A 15,501-nucleotide genomic window follows, 5' to 3' on the forward strand; every position below is an offset into this window, starting at 1 on the left:
TAGAAGTGTTAGCAGCATTCCAAGTGCTGCAGTAGACTTCCACACCACAAACACCATTTTATATCCTTTACAACTGTGCACATCTAACAGCGAACAATAAATCTATCTTACTAATTACACATTCAGCTTGTTATAACAATCGTAAAACAAGTACAGCTGGTAAAGCCATGAAATGATGTCAAATCATATTTCTGCTTTCTAGAGAGATGCTGGGTTATTTTCCAGTCTCCTGATGAAGCTGACTGTTCAAAGCCATGTGTGGAAACAGCTGCCAACTAGGTCATCCACCTTTAATTAGGTAATGATATTGTCTTTTTTTCTACCCATTTAAAAGTGTTTGATATTCTGTAATTCAAAGTGACTTAAGTGTTTATCATAAAAAGCTGCCTTAAGAAGAAATTGAAGCACCTGGTACTAAATCCAAGAGCCAGCATTTTCTCCTTAGCAGCCAAGTTCAGTCTGTTCAGCCACAGTTACCTCAAAAAAAAAAAAAAAAAAAGGAATTGCCTGCATTTCAAAGGGGGTATCTAAAGAATTGATAGCTAAAGATAGGGTTCCTAAATCCCCTTAAAATTGTGAGCTTCAGTAAGGAAGCAGAGCCAGTATTCTTCATGGCAGACTAGACTGACAAACACAAAATCTCTCTTACAAAGTTGTCTGAAATTCATATGGTCTAATAAAAAATGTGTTACCTCATTCAAATGAGAGTTAATGTTGTCTGGCTGCTAGATAGACTCTTTCTTGCAGAAGACAGACATTGAAAGAACATCCTGATGTCCCACCTAGCAGCAGCTGAACAATACAAGCCTTTGAAAAACAAGGGGCTACTTGTAACATGAAAGGGAGGTAAATTAAATTTTCGCATGTTAGAAGGAAATACCACAGGACATATTTATACAAATATGTCTGAATAAAATCAGCAGCATCTGCTTGCAAAGCTGTCTCATTAGCTGCCCCCACAGTTCCCGACACAAGTTGGCTGGACAAGCAGTAATGCTAAAAGAATTAAATTTTACCTTCCCATATCTGGATGCAAAGGTTCCCGTGAGTAAGGAGTGAAAAATAATTATCGTCTCATCCAAATCCCACACAAACACACGCTGTGATGACAGATGGGGTGGAAAAAAGAAATATAGTTACATATTAAGCAACTGCAAGAATTCGTTCAGTCAGGAAATATGTCCTGTTGGAATAGAGCTTTTTAAGATCACAAACTTATTTGGAGCACTGACTGTAGATGCTTTGTGAAAGCAGGCAAAATGAAACATGGGGAATTTTGGAACTCTGTGTGCTGGTCATCCTGAGCGTCTGCTCTGCTAACAACTATTGAAATCCCCTGTTGCACATCAAGTCAGGGGAACAAATCAGCAGACTTCTAAAAAGCCTAAAGGAAAAAATCAAAGAACATCTGAAGAATAGCTTGAGATCCTGATAATATAGACACTGAAGAATTATTTTGACTTCCGATGTATGTAGGCTCCAGTTGTATTACTCATTTTATTCTGGTTCTCACTACTCACTAGTCTGATGGTGGGATTTGCTAATAGATGCGACTGATTATTTTTGCTGGCTTTACTAAGGGAATGTAAATTAAAGTTATTACCTCAATCTCACTGTCAGCAGTAGGGGAAGGATCGTTGCTTCTTTTTGACCGGGCTCGTACCTTGCCATCCGACCCTCTGTGATGTCTGTCTGTTTCTACATCTTTTGCTGGTGTTGTTGAATATTCCCCTATTATAAGAAAAAAAAAATATCCATTGTAAACTTAAATTCTGCACTGTATCATTATAATTAGAGCATGAAAACTCTTAATGGAGACCACCAGAAGCATTCTGAAAACACCAGAAAATCTTACTCATTTCACGTCAACAGCTGACATTTTTAGAGAAGTAACTTTTAACTCGTCAGATTTGCTAAAACAATTTCAAAAATCACCAAGACTGTATGAATAAAATTTTAAAATGGATGTGTCACTTCAAAAACCTTATCACATTTTTCATTGAAAAAAAATACCTTTTTGAATTTTATTCCCCCCCCGAATTAGAAAGCAATGGAAAAGGACACCAAAACCAACTCAACTTCTAAAAAAAAAAATTGGTTTTAGTTTTAAATTTGATGAATGTTTATGATTAAAAATACACTTTCAACATGAATTTTTGTTTAAAAATACAGAACTAGTCTCTTTAGACATATTCCGTTTCACAGAGGATAGCACTTGAGAAAAGACAGTCAAAGGTGAACTTCCCTTGTATAAAGTATCTGTTTTGATTGGCTTGAGTTTCACAAACCTGTCCGGATTTCACTTACCTTACATTACAAATCCTTTTCCAACATATTTTTCTTTTCACCTTGCTAAGTTGTGGCCTCTCCAGCTTCCTGGAATAATCGTATTCTTCTTCAGAGAAGCTTAGATTGTGCCTAACAAGCCTTTCTGAAATCACCCTTTCTCAAAAAGGCTAAGATAAGATCTAGAACAGAAAATCCTTCAACTGCTTTTAGAGCAATCTGCGATCACTTCTTTTTAAAAAACAATATTAGTTTATTTTTCTTTTAGAGCAACCACAGATGTTCAGATTTGTTTCATAAGTCAGCAGACCTGCAATGGGCGTAGACTGTGATCATCCACAAATTATGTGGTGTTTTATATAAATGTTATTGCATGCCAATGAAAACTTTAGTAGGCAAGTGATATGCGAAGATTGTACTTGAACAGCACATTGAGTATCATAATCTGTCAGTAATTCCATAAACCATTTAAGCTTTGAGAGTTTAAAAATTAAGCACTCAAAGAGAAGCCACAAATTTTGAAACCTTTATGTGTGGAATTCATCTTGAACTTCCAACTCAGACAAACAATTTGTGCTGATTTTTAAAAGGGGGACTTTCTCTTGTACTTACTTATTTATGAAAGCATTTATTACATGTTGTTGTAAGAGGGGAATATAAACCACAACACTGACAAGGGCTAAAAAAATCATCAGACAATCAGGAAACTCTTTTTTTTTTTTCTGAGGACTGCTGTTGGCTTTGAATTCTGTGCTACCCTCATTAGCCCTCAGACGTGATCTGGGTTCTGTATGTAATAGTTTTATCTTTCTGTACTACCTTTAGAAGAGATCAAATCTCACAAACTCATGAAAATGACACAAGATGGTTTTACAGAGTGTGGATGTTCTAATCTTTCCAAAACCCTGTGTTGCACCATGTAAGCAGAACTCTTAAACGCTAGGAAATCTGATTTATCCATGTAAAAATATGCATTCTAGTACATTCTAATGACAAGGTTACAGTGTTTATGTCTACAGGTGACTGAGACTGACAAACTGAAAACAGAAGAGATGCACCTACCAGACAGCGATTCTGTGCTCTGACTGGTGATATTGTGGGAAGACTCCTGAAGAGAGTAAGTGGAGGTTGGGATGGCTGAGGGGCTGATGCTGTTTGCAGACACATATGGAGAGTTGTAGGAGGAGCTGTAATACTGTGAGTACTGGCTTTGAGGAAAGCTTGGATATGATGAATATTCCTTTGAGGAAAAAAGAAACATCTGACATCAGCGTATCTGGATTTATTTTATAAATGAGTAAGACACCACAGAGGCGGTGTTATCTATGCATGCAGCAGGAATATTTCCCTAAAGAACCATGTCTCATTAGATTTCTGCTTCTCCCAAATATACTGCTGGCTTATTATGGTCAACTAATCAACAACTAATCTGCTTTTTCTGTAGGATTTTAGTTATCAGTGCTGACACATTTTGTGTAAGAGTTCAACAATTTTATGCAAAAGTAAAGTAGGGCAGCTTTTTGGAAAGACCCATGATGGAATACACATGTTCCCTGTAAGTAACAGAACACTTAAGAAATCAGAAGAACAGAATGAATAACTGGGTAAGAGAAGGAGCAAAACTGTCTGCGTTTTCCTATGATCAGCAACATTTCTTGATCAGACATTAGAATAGGTTACAAAAATGAAGAAAAAAAAAGTTGCAACTGTTTTGCAGCAATGTTCACAGTTGAGATTGTCCAACTATCTCAGCAATAACGAAATGCCTGAATGGTCTTTTCTACCTAAAGAAAAATAACTAAAACTACAAGGTGGAAGTGACCTTGGGGAGCTGAGGTATCACAGATCCCTCTGGCTTTATTTTAAGCCTCTCAAACAAACTTTAGTCCATCCTCATATAGATTATTTTTTTTTTTTAATGAGAAAAATAGATTAGAAACTCACTGGACAATTAAAACATAAAAAGTTTTACTTGTTTGGTTTTAACTGCGACTCTTGCTCTTGTCCACCTATTTGCTTTTTCAGATAGAGAACTGTGTTCGTTCTCTAGGGACTGTCTTTCAGCAAAAGGTTTTTATTTCCTCAAAAATGCTAACTAGTCTCTGGTATTAAATAAAACTAAATAATAAATAGTCTTTAGAAAGACTAAAAGCACTTTCCTCCTTAACAGCTTACATCTTGTCAGTGACAGCTATTTCATTAACTTTCAGTCACCAGGGAGCTCTCAAGAATAAAGACTCAAGTTGTCATAAGAGTGATTAAACTGAAAAAGAAATGAGAGAATTTCATTGTTTTCTCTTAAGGAACATAACAAAACAATGAAAACAGCCCAATTATTTTTCCCCTTTTTAGGTAACCTCCATACTTCAATCACATGCACTTCTATCAGCAGATGCTGATGTTTTTAGCCAAAACTGAAGTAATAAAGATCTTGCCCACTGTTGTAATTAAAAATACAAGTCAACCATCACCTTCCAAAAAAGGAATTGAAATTACTGGCAACCAAAACACATTTTCTGGGACAGTGTACTCATTTGTTTGGTCCAATCAAAACCAGCCATTTGCTACTGAAAAACATCTGTCTTGTGTATATACGCACGCTGTTTATTTATACACACACATTTATCAAGGTATCTGAAGCATGAAGCCCATAGACAGGTGTATTCTCAAAGAAGGAAGCACACAGGCAGCTCAGATGGCTCAATATTCATCAGGGCCTGCCAACACTCTTTCAAATTGTTCATATGTATTACACAGTGCCAAGACAGCAGACAACAGGATCCTGGAAGCAAAGCTCTCTATAGAGGATGGAAAACATAGCTTAAAGTTGTAAGATGGCAGAGGAATGATGAAACTTTTGGCATTGCTACAGCAGCATGGCAGAGATTGCCAGGGCATCCTCCTCCTGCAAGGACTGAACTCTATGTATATACACGTCTTAAAATTAATTAAGATATCTAGAAGTCCTGGACAGGCCAGAGGAGTAGAGCAGAATGGTGTTCAGCAGAATGCAGGGCAATGCCTTCCTTAAATATATGTAAACACCAGAATAATCTTTGTGATCTACCAATATTCCAGGTGTTTAGAATAAGTGCCAAGGTTGCCAATACTAAATGCTGAACAATACCTGGTGCACAGCACTGAATCCTGCAGAATTTGTCAGGCCATTAGCTCCCTGGTAAATCCCTGTAGTGCCTAAGGGAAAGAAAATCATGGTCATAAAACACACCAGCAATCAAAATAACAGGATATATTAATACAAATAATTTCCAACAGGAAGTAAAGTACTGGCTCAGTAGAAGAAAGTATATCACAAATCTTAACAATTGCAGGCTGTAAAGACTTTTGGCTATTACTGGAGTCTGCTAACTGAAAGGCATTCAAAGACAACCATTATATATACTAAACCAAACACAAAACTAGGAAACAAAGCTGAAAAACAAGGATTCAACCCAAATTTAAAATTTATTTAGTTCTTTTTCCAGTAAGTAATGAGAGTATTTTTTATCATCTTCTGCAGGAAACTCCGTCAGAGTATGTATAGAACCATGCACACTCTGATTCCAGGTATGTCCTGGAATCTGTCCTTATGTCCTGGTGTTGATAGCCCAAATGTAAGAACAATATTGGTGGGACAGGAAGGAGAAAAACCATTGCTTCATCCTGGAACATCAGGAAGAGAAAGGATGGGCATGTGAGTTTTACATAGTTCAGTTCCAAACAAAGCAGGTTATGTCCAGCCTAGCCTCCTGAGCTGGATGACAGATTAACTAAAAAATTTTATGGGTGGAGAATTAAAGGTTCAGAGAAGATCTACAGGTACAGTCCTCCTTTACTTCCCATCAGGAAAGCGGTAGGAGAGCTGCAAGTTTCCCATCCCCTCGATACTGCACCCCTGGCAAGTTCTAGCCTTGATTTAACTTCAGTCTCTGCCACTTTCTATTTCAAAATTTTCCATTTCACATGGGTAGGGAACTTCCTCTGGAGTTCGTGTGGTTTGATGAGAATTTATACCAAAAGTCTTCTTCCAGTGTTTTGCAACAGTGCTTGCTCCAAAGGCTGGCTTGCTCATACGCAGGAGGCAGAAACTGGACTACGTCGTATTCTATCATAATGGAAAGCGACTCCAAAGAGCACTCAGCCCCACTACTTCTGCAGTGAAAGAGGTATGATTTTGGTGCTTCGTGGCCATCTGAGCTTCATTTTGTCACCTCGATGCACCTTAAGAACAAGATCTAATCAGGCACTCAGCTTTTTTTTTCTTATCTGGTTTCTTATCATATGAATGACTTTGAGCAGTGCTGCTTTAACCATATGACATTCTGCATGTTTTCATGCGGCAACCTTTCTCCCCAAATCCACTTGCTTGTTTTTATTTTAAGACGCCAGCTTAGCTAGGGAATGGACAGCTGAACAAACTCCACTCTGCCAAGTGCAGCTACAAAGCACATGCCCTGGGAAATAAATCTCAAGCCAAAAAGAAATAAGAGGGAGGACTCTGCCCTCCAGAACTAACTGGCTGCCACATGCAGTCCTTAAAAAGAAAAGGGCAGAGAGAGGGAAAAGAGGGCGCAGGTGACTGACAGGCACTTGGGGTCTCCCAAGTCCCCTGCACATGCTGGGCAGGCGGGTTCAGGTGATGTATCATCCTTTGGAGGCAGTTCTGGGTGGATCAGTATACAATCCCTCCTCCTCCCCACAACCCATATGGGGAGCCTGGCCAGAGCAGCATCCCAAAGACAGCCACGCATTCAGCTATTGGCACTTCCCCACCTCCCACCCATGCTAGGCTTTAATTTCTGCAGTTTTTCAAGATGTCATGAGTATGTGGCAGGATGAATATATTCCTGTGGTAACTAAGCACTTCTCACCACTGTGAAGGGAAGTAATAGAGCCCCTGTGCTTACAGGCGAAAACAACTTTCACAGAACACAGAACAGCTCTTTTACACCAGATCTCAAAAGAATACAAGGGGAATTTTTGATCTAACTGTCATTTAAACAATCCATCATCCTTTATTAAAGCTGTCAAGAGGGGGATGAGTTACCTCGAGGGACTCATGCTTTATGTGTAAACTGTGATGAGAACAAGTTTATTGCTGTGTTACCTGCACGATACCATAGCCTCCTGTTTTCCGAACAATCAGAGAGAAGTACAAAAAGGAGAGATCTGCACAACTGAAGTGAACTTAGCCATGAAGAGCAAATGTGTCCATGCACAAACAGGGCAGGAATGTGAGCAGGGAGGAGGGTAGAAACAGAAGGGTTGAGGTGATGGGGAACAACTCATGCTCCATAGCTTCCCACAGTCCACTGTGACTACACCTTAAGTAGTGGATTTTACACTGGTTTTAGAGAATATATTTTTACCATTTTAGCTGGGCTAAACTGAGATCAAACACAACTGCTCCTCATGAGCAGAGAAAGAGGTCAGCTTGTTACAGTTTCTTTGAGCAGTGAGCAGCCTTGTAGAATTCAGCAGTTCAAAACACATATCAGAACCTGCCCCAAATGCTTTTCCTCCCCAAGTTGTTGATAACAAATAAACATTTACTGTGAGGTGGTGAGGTGCTGGTACAGGGTGCCAAGAGAAGCTGTGGCTGCCCCATCCCTAGCAGTATTCAAGGGCAGGTTGGAGAGGGCTTGGAGCAGCCTGGTCTAGTTGCAGATGTCCCTGCCTGTGGCAGGGAACTAGATGAGCTTTAAGGTCCCTTCTAACCCAAGCCACCCGATGATTCTATGATTTCCACAATAGGAGTAATTCTGCCTAGTGCAATTTCAGTTTTGCATCAGTAAATCTGACACTTAAACACTATAAAATTATCAACAGACCCTGCATTCTGGCATTATCAATTTAGCCCTGTCCCCATGTAACCATTTTTTTTCAAGGGCTTTCCCTGGTCATAGAATAGTCAGGGATGGAAAGGACCTTAAGATCATCAAGTTCCAGCCCCCCTGCCATGGGCAGGGACACCTCACACTAAACCATGTCACCCAATGCTCTGTCCAACCTGGTCACAGCACTTCCTGTAATATTCAGAGATAGACTGAAATGACATTAGAAAGCACTACTTATGCAGAATGAGACACTCCTAGGAAACCTCTCGGTAAGGAATGTTCATGAATGCCTGGCCCCCTCCCGTTTCTGAGTGGATACTGCACACTTCTATAGGACTTTTGCTTTCATATATATTGGCTTTTTCCCCTGACCTCTGAGGACAGCACACTATCTCAAACTACAGCTGATTTTACATTTGCAATACTGTAGATCTGCAAGCAAGTGATTTGTTTCTATCTTGCTAGCTCAACATCAAGTAATTGCATTCAAACTTCTACTTCCAAATCAGAAACAAGCCGAGGATCTCTCCCTTTGGATCTTCTCCATCTGGAATATGGTTCACATCTGTATTCAATCAAACCAGTTGCTAAATGTCACAATGCCTTCATTCACAGGTAGCTTAAAGAACATTTAGCTGGTAATAAAACAATCTGGACTCTAGAGTAGAATAGCTCTTCAGATGTATGGTACTGTAAATGTTCCTGTAAAGTATGTATATCACAAACACACTTGCATGAAAAGATACCGCATAAAAGGCATGCATATGCTACACATATTCAGTGTCATGACTTTTCCTTGATAAGTAGATGTGGCCCTTCTCTGTATGGATGTCCAAGGGCAACACGTATAGAGAAACTCTTTGTGAGCTGATTGATGGTATGTTCCTGTTCTCACAGATGGATTTCATTTGCTATTTTCCCCTCATTCCCTTTTTAATTCAAGTATTTTAAAAATCTATGCCACAGTCAATGATGATTTCAATGCTGCGTGATCTGGACTGTGCTCCTGCAAAAACTTTCATGCCAGCCTTTCCTTCTTCTCAGTTTCTCCCTCTCTTTCAGTCACTGCAACAACAGGCTACATTTCTTCCCCCTCTTCCCAGCTAAGAGCACATTCAAAAACTAAGGAAATACTTACAGTTATGTTCAGTATCTTCAGAACCAAGCTCTGGCATTGCTAAAAAAAGGATATTGGTGTCTTAGGGAGTTATGATTACAGTGATGGGATGGGCCTGTGGTATAGTTCAAATCAGTATCAGAGGAAGCTTTGGAAACTTTGAAAATCAGGTTTGTGTCCTTGAAGTTCATGCAGCTAGGGGCCCCAACATCAGGGAGGAGTTCTCCAAGTCTCCTGTACTGCTCAAAAGAGGGTAAGTTGCTATATTTGGTTTGAACATGCAGTATTCACCAAAATACTCAACAATCAGAGGAGGAGATAGCCAGGTTTCACACAGGTGAAGAGCAGGGCATTTATCACAGCTCACAATTGCCAGCAGCAATTGTGAGTCCATGACCACTCCAAAGATGGAACACTGGACTGAGATGAGGGCATTCAGGGGGTGGCTACCATGGGCACTTCTGAATAGGCTTGACGTAGAACAGTGAAGCTTAGATCCAAGCGTTTCCTCTAACTTGTAGATGAAACACATTCACAGTGGTTCCAGGGAAGAGTTCTCTCAAAGGATTATTTGATCACTTAGCACTAATAAAATAAATGCCTACAGGGTTCAGCTGAACTGCATGGTATTTTACAAGCTTGCATATAATGGCTTGTGTATTCTTACATTAGCAAGCTGTTTTCCTACAGAAAACAATGTTGACTGTGAGTGATGCAAGGAAAGGCCTTAGTTTAACTCCCAGAAGAGTGTGCATTACTCTACGCTATGAAGAACATCTGGCTGAAGACTTGCGTGTTGTTCAGAAAGGTTCTTTGCAGTGCTTTAGCTCTTTGACAAGCTAATGTTTCCTGCAGTAAATATTGCCTTCTCCAAGCTGCTACTTTTTTAGTGAGAGGTTAAGCACTCATCAAAATTACCTCCCACCAGCTATACTCCAGTGCCTTGTAAGGTTCCAAATCCTACAACATCTGCCTGCATTTACTGGGCAAGAAAACTCATAAAATGTTGCATGGCTGTCAGCTGTGCAGGTATTTCAGGACTATCTGACCTGTGAAAGGAGAAGAAAAACTCAACCCATATGTATTTTGCAGCATATTGCTCAACTGTTTGCCATTAGACATAATGAACCCTTCCCCAAAACCAGTCTTGCATTTCTGTCTGGAAGGGCTCAGACACTGTAGGGAAGAGTGCACTGTATTAACCTAGGTGAAAAGTATGCTTCTACAATGTTACAGCACTTGACATCAGCAGTGTCTATTAAAAGACACTGCTCCCAGAAACATATGAACACCTTCTGCAGATAATACTCTCAGATATGCAGCCCATTTAACCAGTCATTATGTCCACTGGTCTCCCACTAGTGGGACCCCATTCAGCCCTGCTGGCCTGACCAGGTGTTTGCGGGCAGTGTGATATAAAACACATTTCATGGCACAGTTTTTCTGAGTCCAGGCTGTTCCCCTGCTGCCTGCTTCTGGGAGTACTCAACCGACAGAGCCTCAAAAGGCTTTAATAAGTGATGACCAGAGCAGTTTTAAGGGCCTGGCTTTTACCATCCTTTTGAGCCTGCTCACCTGAGCTGCTCAATCCAGCTCGGCAATGGTGTTGAAGGTGCTGGGATGGTTTATATTTATTCTCAGGATTTGAAACATGGGAAAGCAACTACATTTTATCGTATTTTTGAGAAAGTGTTTCTTTTAACCACTACTACGAAATGATGCTGCAGCTATAGAAAGAAATCACACTGGATTCTCTTCAAAAACCAATCACAAGGAATGTTTTGGACCTGAATGTGAACATCCTTATGACAGTGACGTACACTGTCTCCGTGCAATCCCTTGTTGAAAAAACAACCAGCAAACCTAACTTTATTTGGGTGACTCCACAGACATCAAAGATTAAAGGTTCCTTCAGCTGCAGTTTCATCCTGAACACAATCCTCCACTGACAGATCATAAGACATGATAAAGGAAAGCTGGATTTGCCACCTCCTGTGCTCTTTAGTGGCTAGAGGGTTCCAGTTCCCAGGTCAGCATTAAAATCTGAGTAGCCTTGTAACATCGACTATCATGCAATTGGAGATAAAAATATGGCCAGTGAGCACAGCTACATGTTTAGCAATTACCTTCCCCTTGATCAGGGTGAACTTCTAAATACTCTGATAAATACCCAGACAGAACAGCCCATCTCTCTATCACAAAAACACATTTGCTCCCCCAACTTCAGGACCATCCACCCTGGTGCCTACTCCTTCCACTAGCATATCCTCTTCCCTTGTTTAACAATAACCAAAGAATGAGTTCTGACTGGAACCTCATAAAAGCAGTAAATGGCAGAAGGTAGAGCAGGGCTTTCCCTTGGGTTGCAGTAGCACTGATCCTTGCAGCATACAGTGCATCACTGTCAACACCTTTGCCTCTCCCCTTGACTTCCTCCTCCTGTAAGACAGCTCATTCTAAAACAAAGTAAATGTAGCATGGTCAGCCCCTGGTGTTTAAAAAAATCTTTGAAAGGGAGACTGCCTGTTATTCTTATGAACCTTGTATTTACACTGTAAAAAGTGAGGTCTGACCCCTCCTGAAGAGAGGCCTTTCCCTGCTGAACTCGCCACAGAGTGGAGCACAGCTTTACTGCCATACTTTTAAAACTGCAACTAATGCAAACCAGCTGTAAAGCAAAGGCTTTAGAAAGAAACTACCCGTTTTCTACTGAGGTTTTAATTTTATGAATCTAAGGCATCTGAGTGACAGTTTGCTGAGGACATGCTCTCGCTGTCCTTTATCTTCTGGGACTTCAAATGGATTCACTATCTGGATGCCAAAGTGTGATCCATACTTCTCAAGTGTAGATTCTCACACGTTCCATCACTAGGTACTTAAAGAATTAAGCTTAAAATCAAACATGCCACTTCCTTTGCAAAATTCACGCATGCAGAGCTAACCATTCATGCCAAATAGATATGTATGGCCTCATATTAACTACGTAACACACAAACTGGCACACAATTGCCATCAAAATTCAGGCATCACTTGGAAGCAGTAATTGTCCAGATTATCTAGATATCAACAAGAACCAAAATGTTTCCAGCCTAAGAAAACATTTCAATTGATTAAATATTCAGATTTTGGTCTTAGACCAAGCGAACAATTCATAAACAATTAATTCCACAAATATAAGCAATACAATTAGCCCATTTCAAATCAGTGTTGCACCAAATAAATGCTTCTTTCTGTTCATTATTTGACAGCTGATCAGAATGGACTCTACAAAGAAAACAAATGCTCAGCAGTAGCAAAGAATTTCAGTGCGTAGGTCTTTGGCCCCAAATTTCTGTCTGTACTGAACTCAATACTGCTTTGCAATTCCTTGGCAAAGGAAAGTTATCCCAGTTACATAACTAAATTTTCCTTTGTAATGTAAAAAGTATTTTGTGGGTAGATAGATTTGGATATTAAAAAAATATAAATAAAAGCAGTCAAATCTTTCCCTGCTCAACGACAGTATCCACAGTGGTCTTTGGCCACAACTTTAACTGTTGTGCAACTTCATAGTTTCATACCAGCTGTCATTTTAGCAATAATAACTGAAGAGCAAGGCATTGTCTAGGAATTAATGACAAGCTGAGAAGAGATGGCCTGATGTGCAATAAAGGGGTAACACATGTTCATGCAACCACAGGAAATGCTCTATAAGCTGGCTGCTCTATTGCTCTCTCTGCATAGCTCATAGTTTTCTATGTTAGCTAACATGCTGGCAGGGTTTTCTCTTTGTATTTTACATAGCTCACTAAATGTTAAGTTTCTTATATTCCAAAGAATTCTCCCTGACCCTCAGCAACTACAGTATCCTTAACTACCAGATTTCAGTCTATTTGAATGTTGCTCTGACAGTACACTATCATATCCACTGTTACATGGCAATTAAAATCACTAATTCAATCTACCATTGTGATATAGGTTTTTTTTTTATGAGCTATGGAACTCACCAATCTCATCTTTTGTATTTATATGTGTGTGTGACATATTGCACTAGATATTTGGCTTGTAAACCCTTCCACATTTTATTTATTCTCATGCTAGGGAAACATGAAAATATATTTCCCCTTCTGGCTGACAGTAAAATATTTTTTTTTCTTTACCACTTAATCACCAAAAGAATGTTTTATCCTCATTCTTGCTTTTTAGTGGATTCTGTTCTTGCTCAAGAACCGGGGTACAGTTGATAATTGGAGTTAAAGATGAAAAAGCTAAATGCTACCACATCACACCTGCCTCATCTGTGTTTGTATTGAAAATGAAATGACTTAAGAGAGAGCAGAATTTGTCTTCTGAAGTACCATTTTACTGACAACAGCCATCACAGAGGGGAGGCTACAGCCTGACACATGTATCCTAGCCACAGTTAGCATTAGTACCAAAGAAACATGGCACTTACTGAAGGAGAACATTTGTCCTAGAGCCCTGTAAGACTAAGTATTTGTCACTCAAGAGATCATTTATCCCTTGGTGAACAGTGTAACACACATATGATGGGTGCCTATTTGATGGTGGGACCATGTAACTCAGTTATGAGGAGGAATCACACAGGCTACACAACCTGCTCAGGAATCACAGGCTGGCCACTTGCCCACTTGCAGATGACTTCACTATGTTGCTCTGGGAGCTGGTTCTCAATGGAGGCAAACAAGTCCAAAGTTACTCCACTTATATAATTGAGCTATTACCATCTTACAATACTTGCAGAGATTACCTTAAGAAAATCATGTTTTCCTTATACTTTAAAACACAAAACTGAGCAGCACACACTCCTGGAGATACCTTTCCTTGCTGATTCCCTGCATGTCACCCTCTTCAAGATCGCTTTCAGTGTGATGCAAGAAACATTTTGTCCTCGAAGTGAGGGTTAAGAGCTTGACTCTTAAAGTCCCCTGAAATTTGGTTTTATAAAAGTATTATATAAAATATTGCCCTTTTCAGCTGCTTTAGCCCATTACCCAGAGTCCCTGCCTGGATCAGCAATGAGGTGACCTAAAGGACTGATGTGAACTTGGCAAAAGCCTCAATGGCCCTGGAGCTGGGTGGCACAGAGAGCTGCTTGCTTGTATTAGGGAGACAAGAGTGATCACCTTCCCACCCCCAAGTGCTGTGGCGTGGGAAAGCACTGAGCACACATTCCTCGGTAGCACTCAGCACAGGAAGGCTCCTGGCTTCTCACTTAAACCTTTCACTAGCACTCAGCAAGGTAAATAAACCGTACTGTCAGGGAGCTTCAGACTGCTCCTCTCATGAGCAAGAAGGGTGGAAATATTTGTTTACAACAGGAAGACACATTTGCTCCTGCTCCCTTTGCCTTGGAGTAAGCACCTGCCACTTGCAGAAACTTTTTCTCTATTTTCTTTTGCATTAAAGGCTTAGTGACAGGCTGAAATGATCTTTCTGGCATAAAAATCTGAAAAGAAGTTAGATTTCTCCTAATACCACAGCATTGCCCTAGGGAACACTATCTGAAAGCACTTGGGCACATTCATGCTCACACACATATGCATGCAGTTCCTCCCAGCCTGTTTTGGTACAACACACGATTGTGTCACTATTGTTTGCAAGTGTAACATTTTCAAGTGCACAAAATTTGCTTGTCTAAGCCTCTTGACTGGATGAAGGGGCCATCTTAAAAACTGCAGTCCCAACTAAGTCGAGAATTTGCCTTCTTAAACAGCTCAGATTCTTCTAAGCTAACACAAAGCACATGTTCTGGGGAAACAAAAAACAACAGAAACCCAGACAGGATACACCAATCTTTCAAGGCAGCAAAAGAAAATGCCAGCACTTTGTCAATAGTGGTGTTACAGCCAGACTCAAGACAAGTTTAAGGAGCAGAATAGAAGCCAAAAACTGAACAGGACAGGTGAAACTTCTAGGATTCAAGGTGATTAAAAAAAACGCCCAAACCAACCACAGGTTATATATATAGCTTGGGGATATATATATATATATAGCTTTTATATATAGCTTGGGGATTGTTTTTTGGTGCAACATTCAACCCAGATGTTGAATGCCAGCATGTTCCATGAGGCATTCAAGGTGGTTTTAACTTCAGATTACCCAGAGAATTTAGACTACACCCAAATTTTAGTGCTCCTCCTCCAATTCATGCTTAATGACTCAGCAAGTCCCAGGAATATAAATAAATATGTAAATAAAATTCAACATAATTCACAAAGGAAAAGTGCACATACTGGAGGAAAAAGTATATAGAATACC

The 15,501-nt window shown here is 39.9% G+C and overlaps 1 protein-coding gene across 8 annotated transcripts in view; it reads right to left on the minus strand.

Annotated features, from left to right (window-relative positions):
- EYA2 (EYA transcriptional coactivator and phosphatase 2) overlaps nucleotides 1-15,501 on the minus strand; it is a 166,633-nt gene that overhangs the window by 103,537 nt on the left and 47,595 nt on the right. For all 8 annotated transcript variants that reach the window (XM_057432174.1, XM_057432168.1, XM_057432171.1 and 5 more), the window contains 4 exons: nucleotides 5,414-5,481; nucleotides 3,349-3,526; nucleotides 1,604-1,731; nucleotides 1,017-1,100 (listed from right to left, as the gene is read on the minus strand). In XM_057432174.1, coding sequence (XP_057288157.1) covers nucleotides 1,017-1,100; nucleotides 1,604-1,731; nucleotides 3,349-3,526; nucleotides 5,414-5,481 — 458 coding nt within the window. The remainder of the gene's footprint in view (nucleotides 1-1,016; nucleotides 1,101-1,603; nucleotides 1,732-3,348; nucleotides 3,527-5,413; nucleotides 5,482-15,501) is intronic.

This window comes from Pezoporus wallicus, unplaced genomic scaffold (genome assembly GCF_028554395.1).
Source record: "Pezoporus wallicus isolate ANWC-B61680 ecotype Strahan unplaced genomic scaffold, APGP_CSIRO_Pwel_v1 contig_10810, whole genome shotgun sequence".
Taxonomy (NCBI): Eukaryota; Metazoa; Chordata; class Aves; order Psittaciformes; family Psittacidae; genus Pezoporus; species Pezoporus wallicus.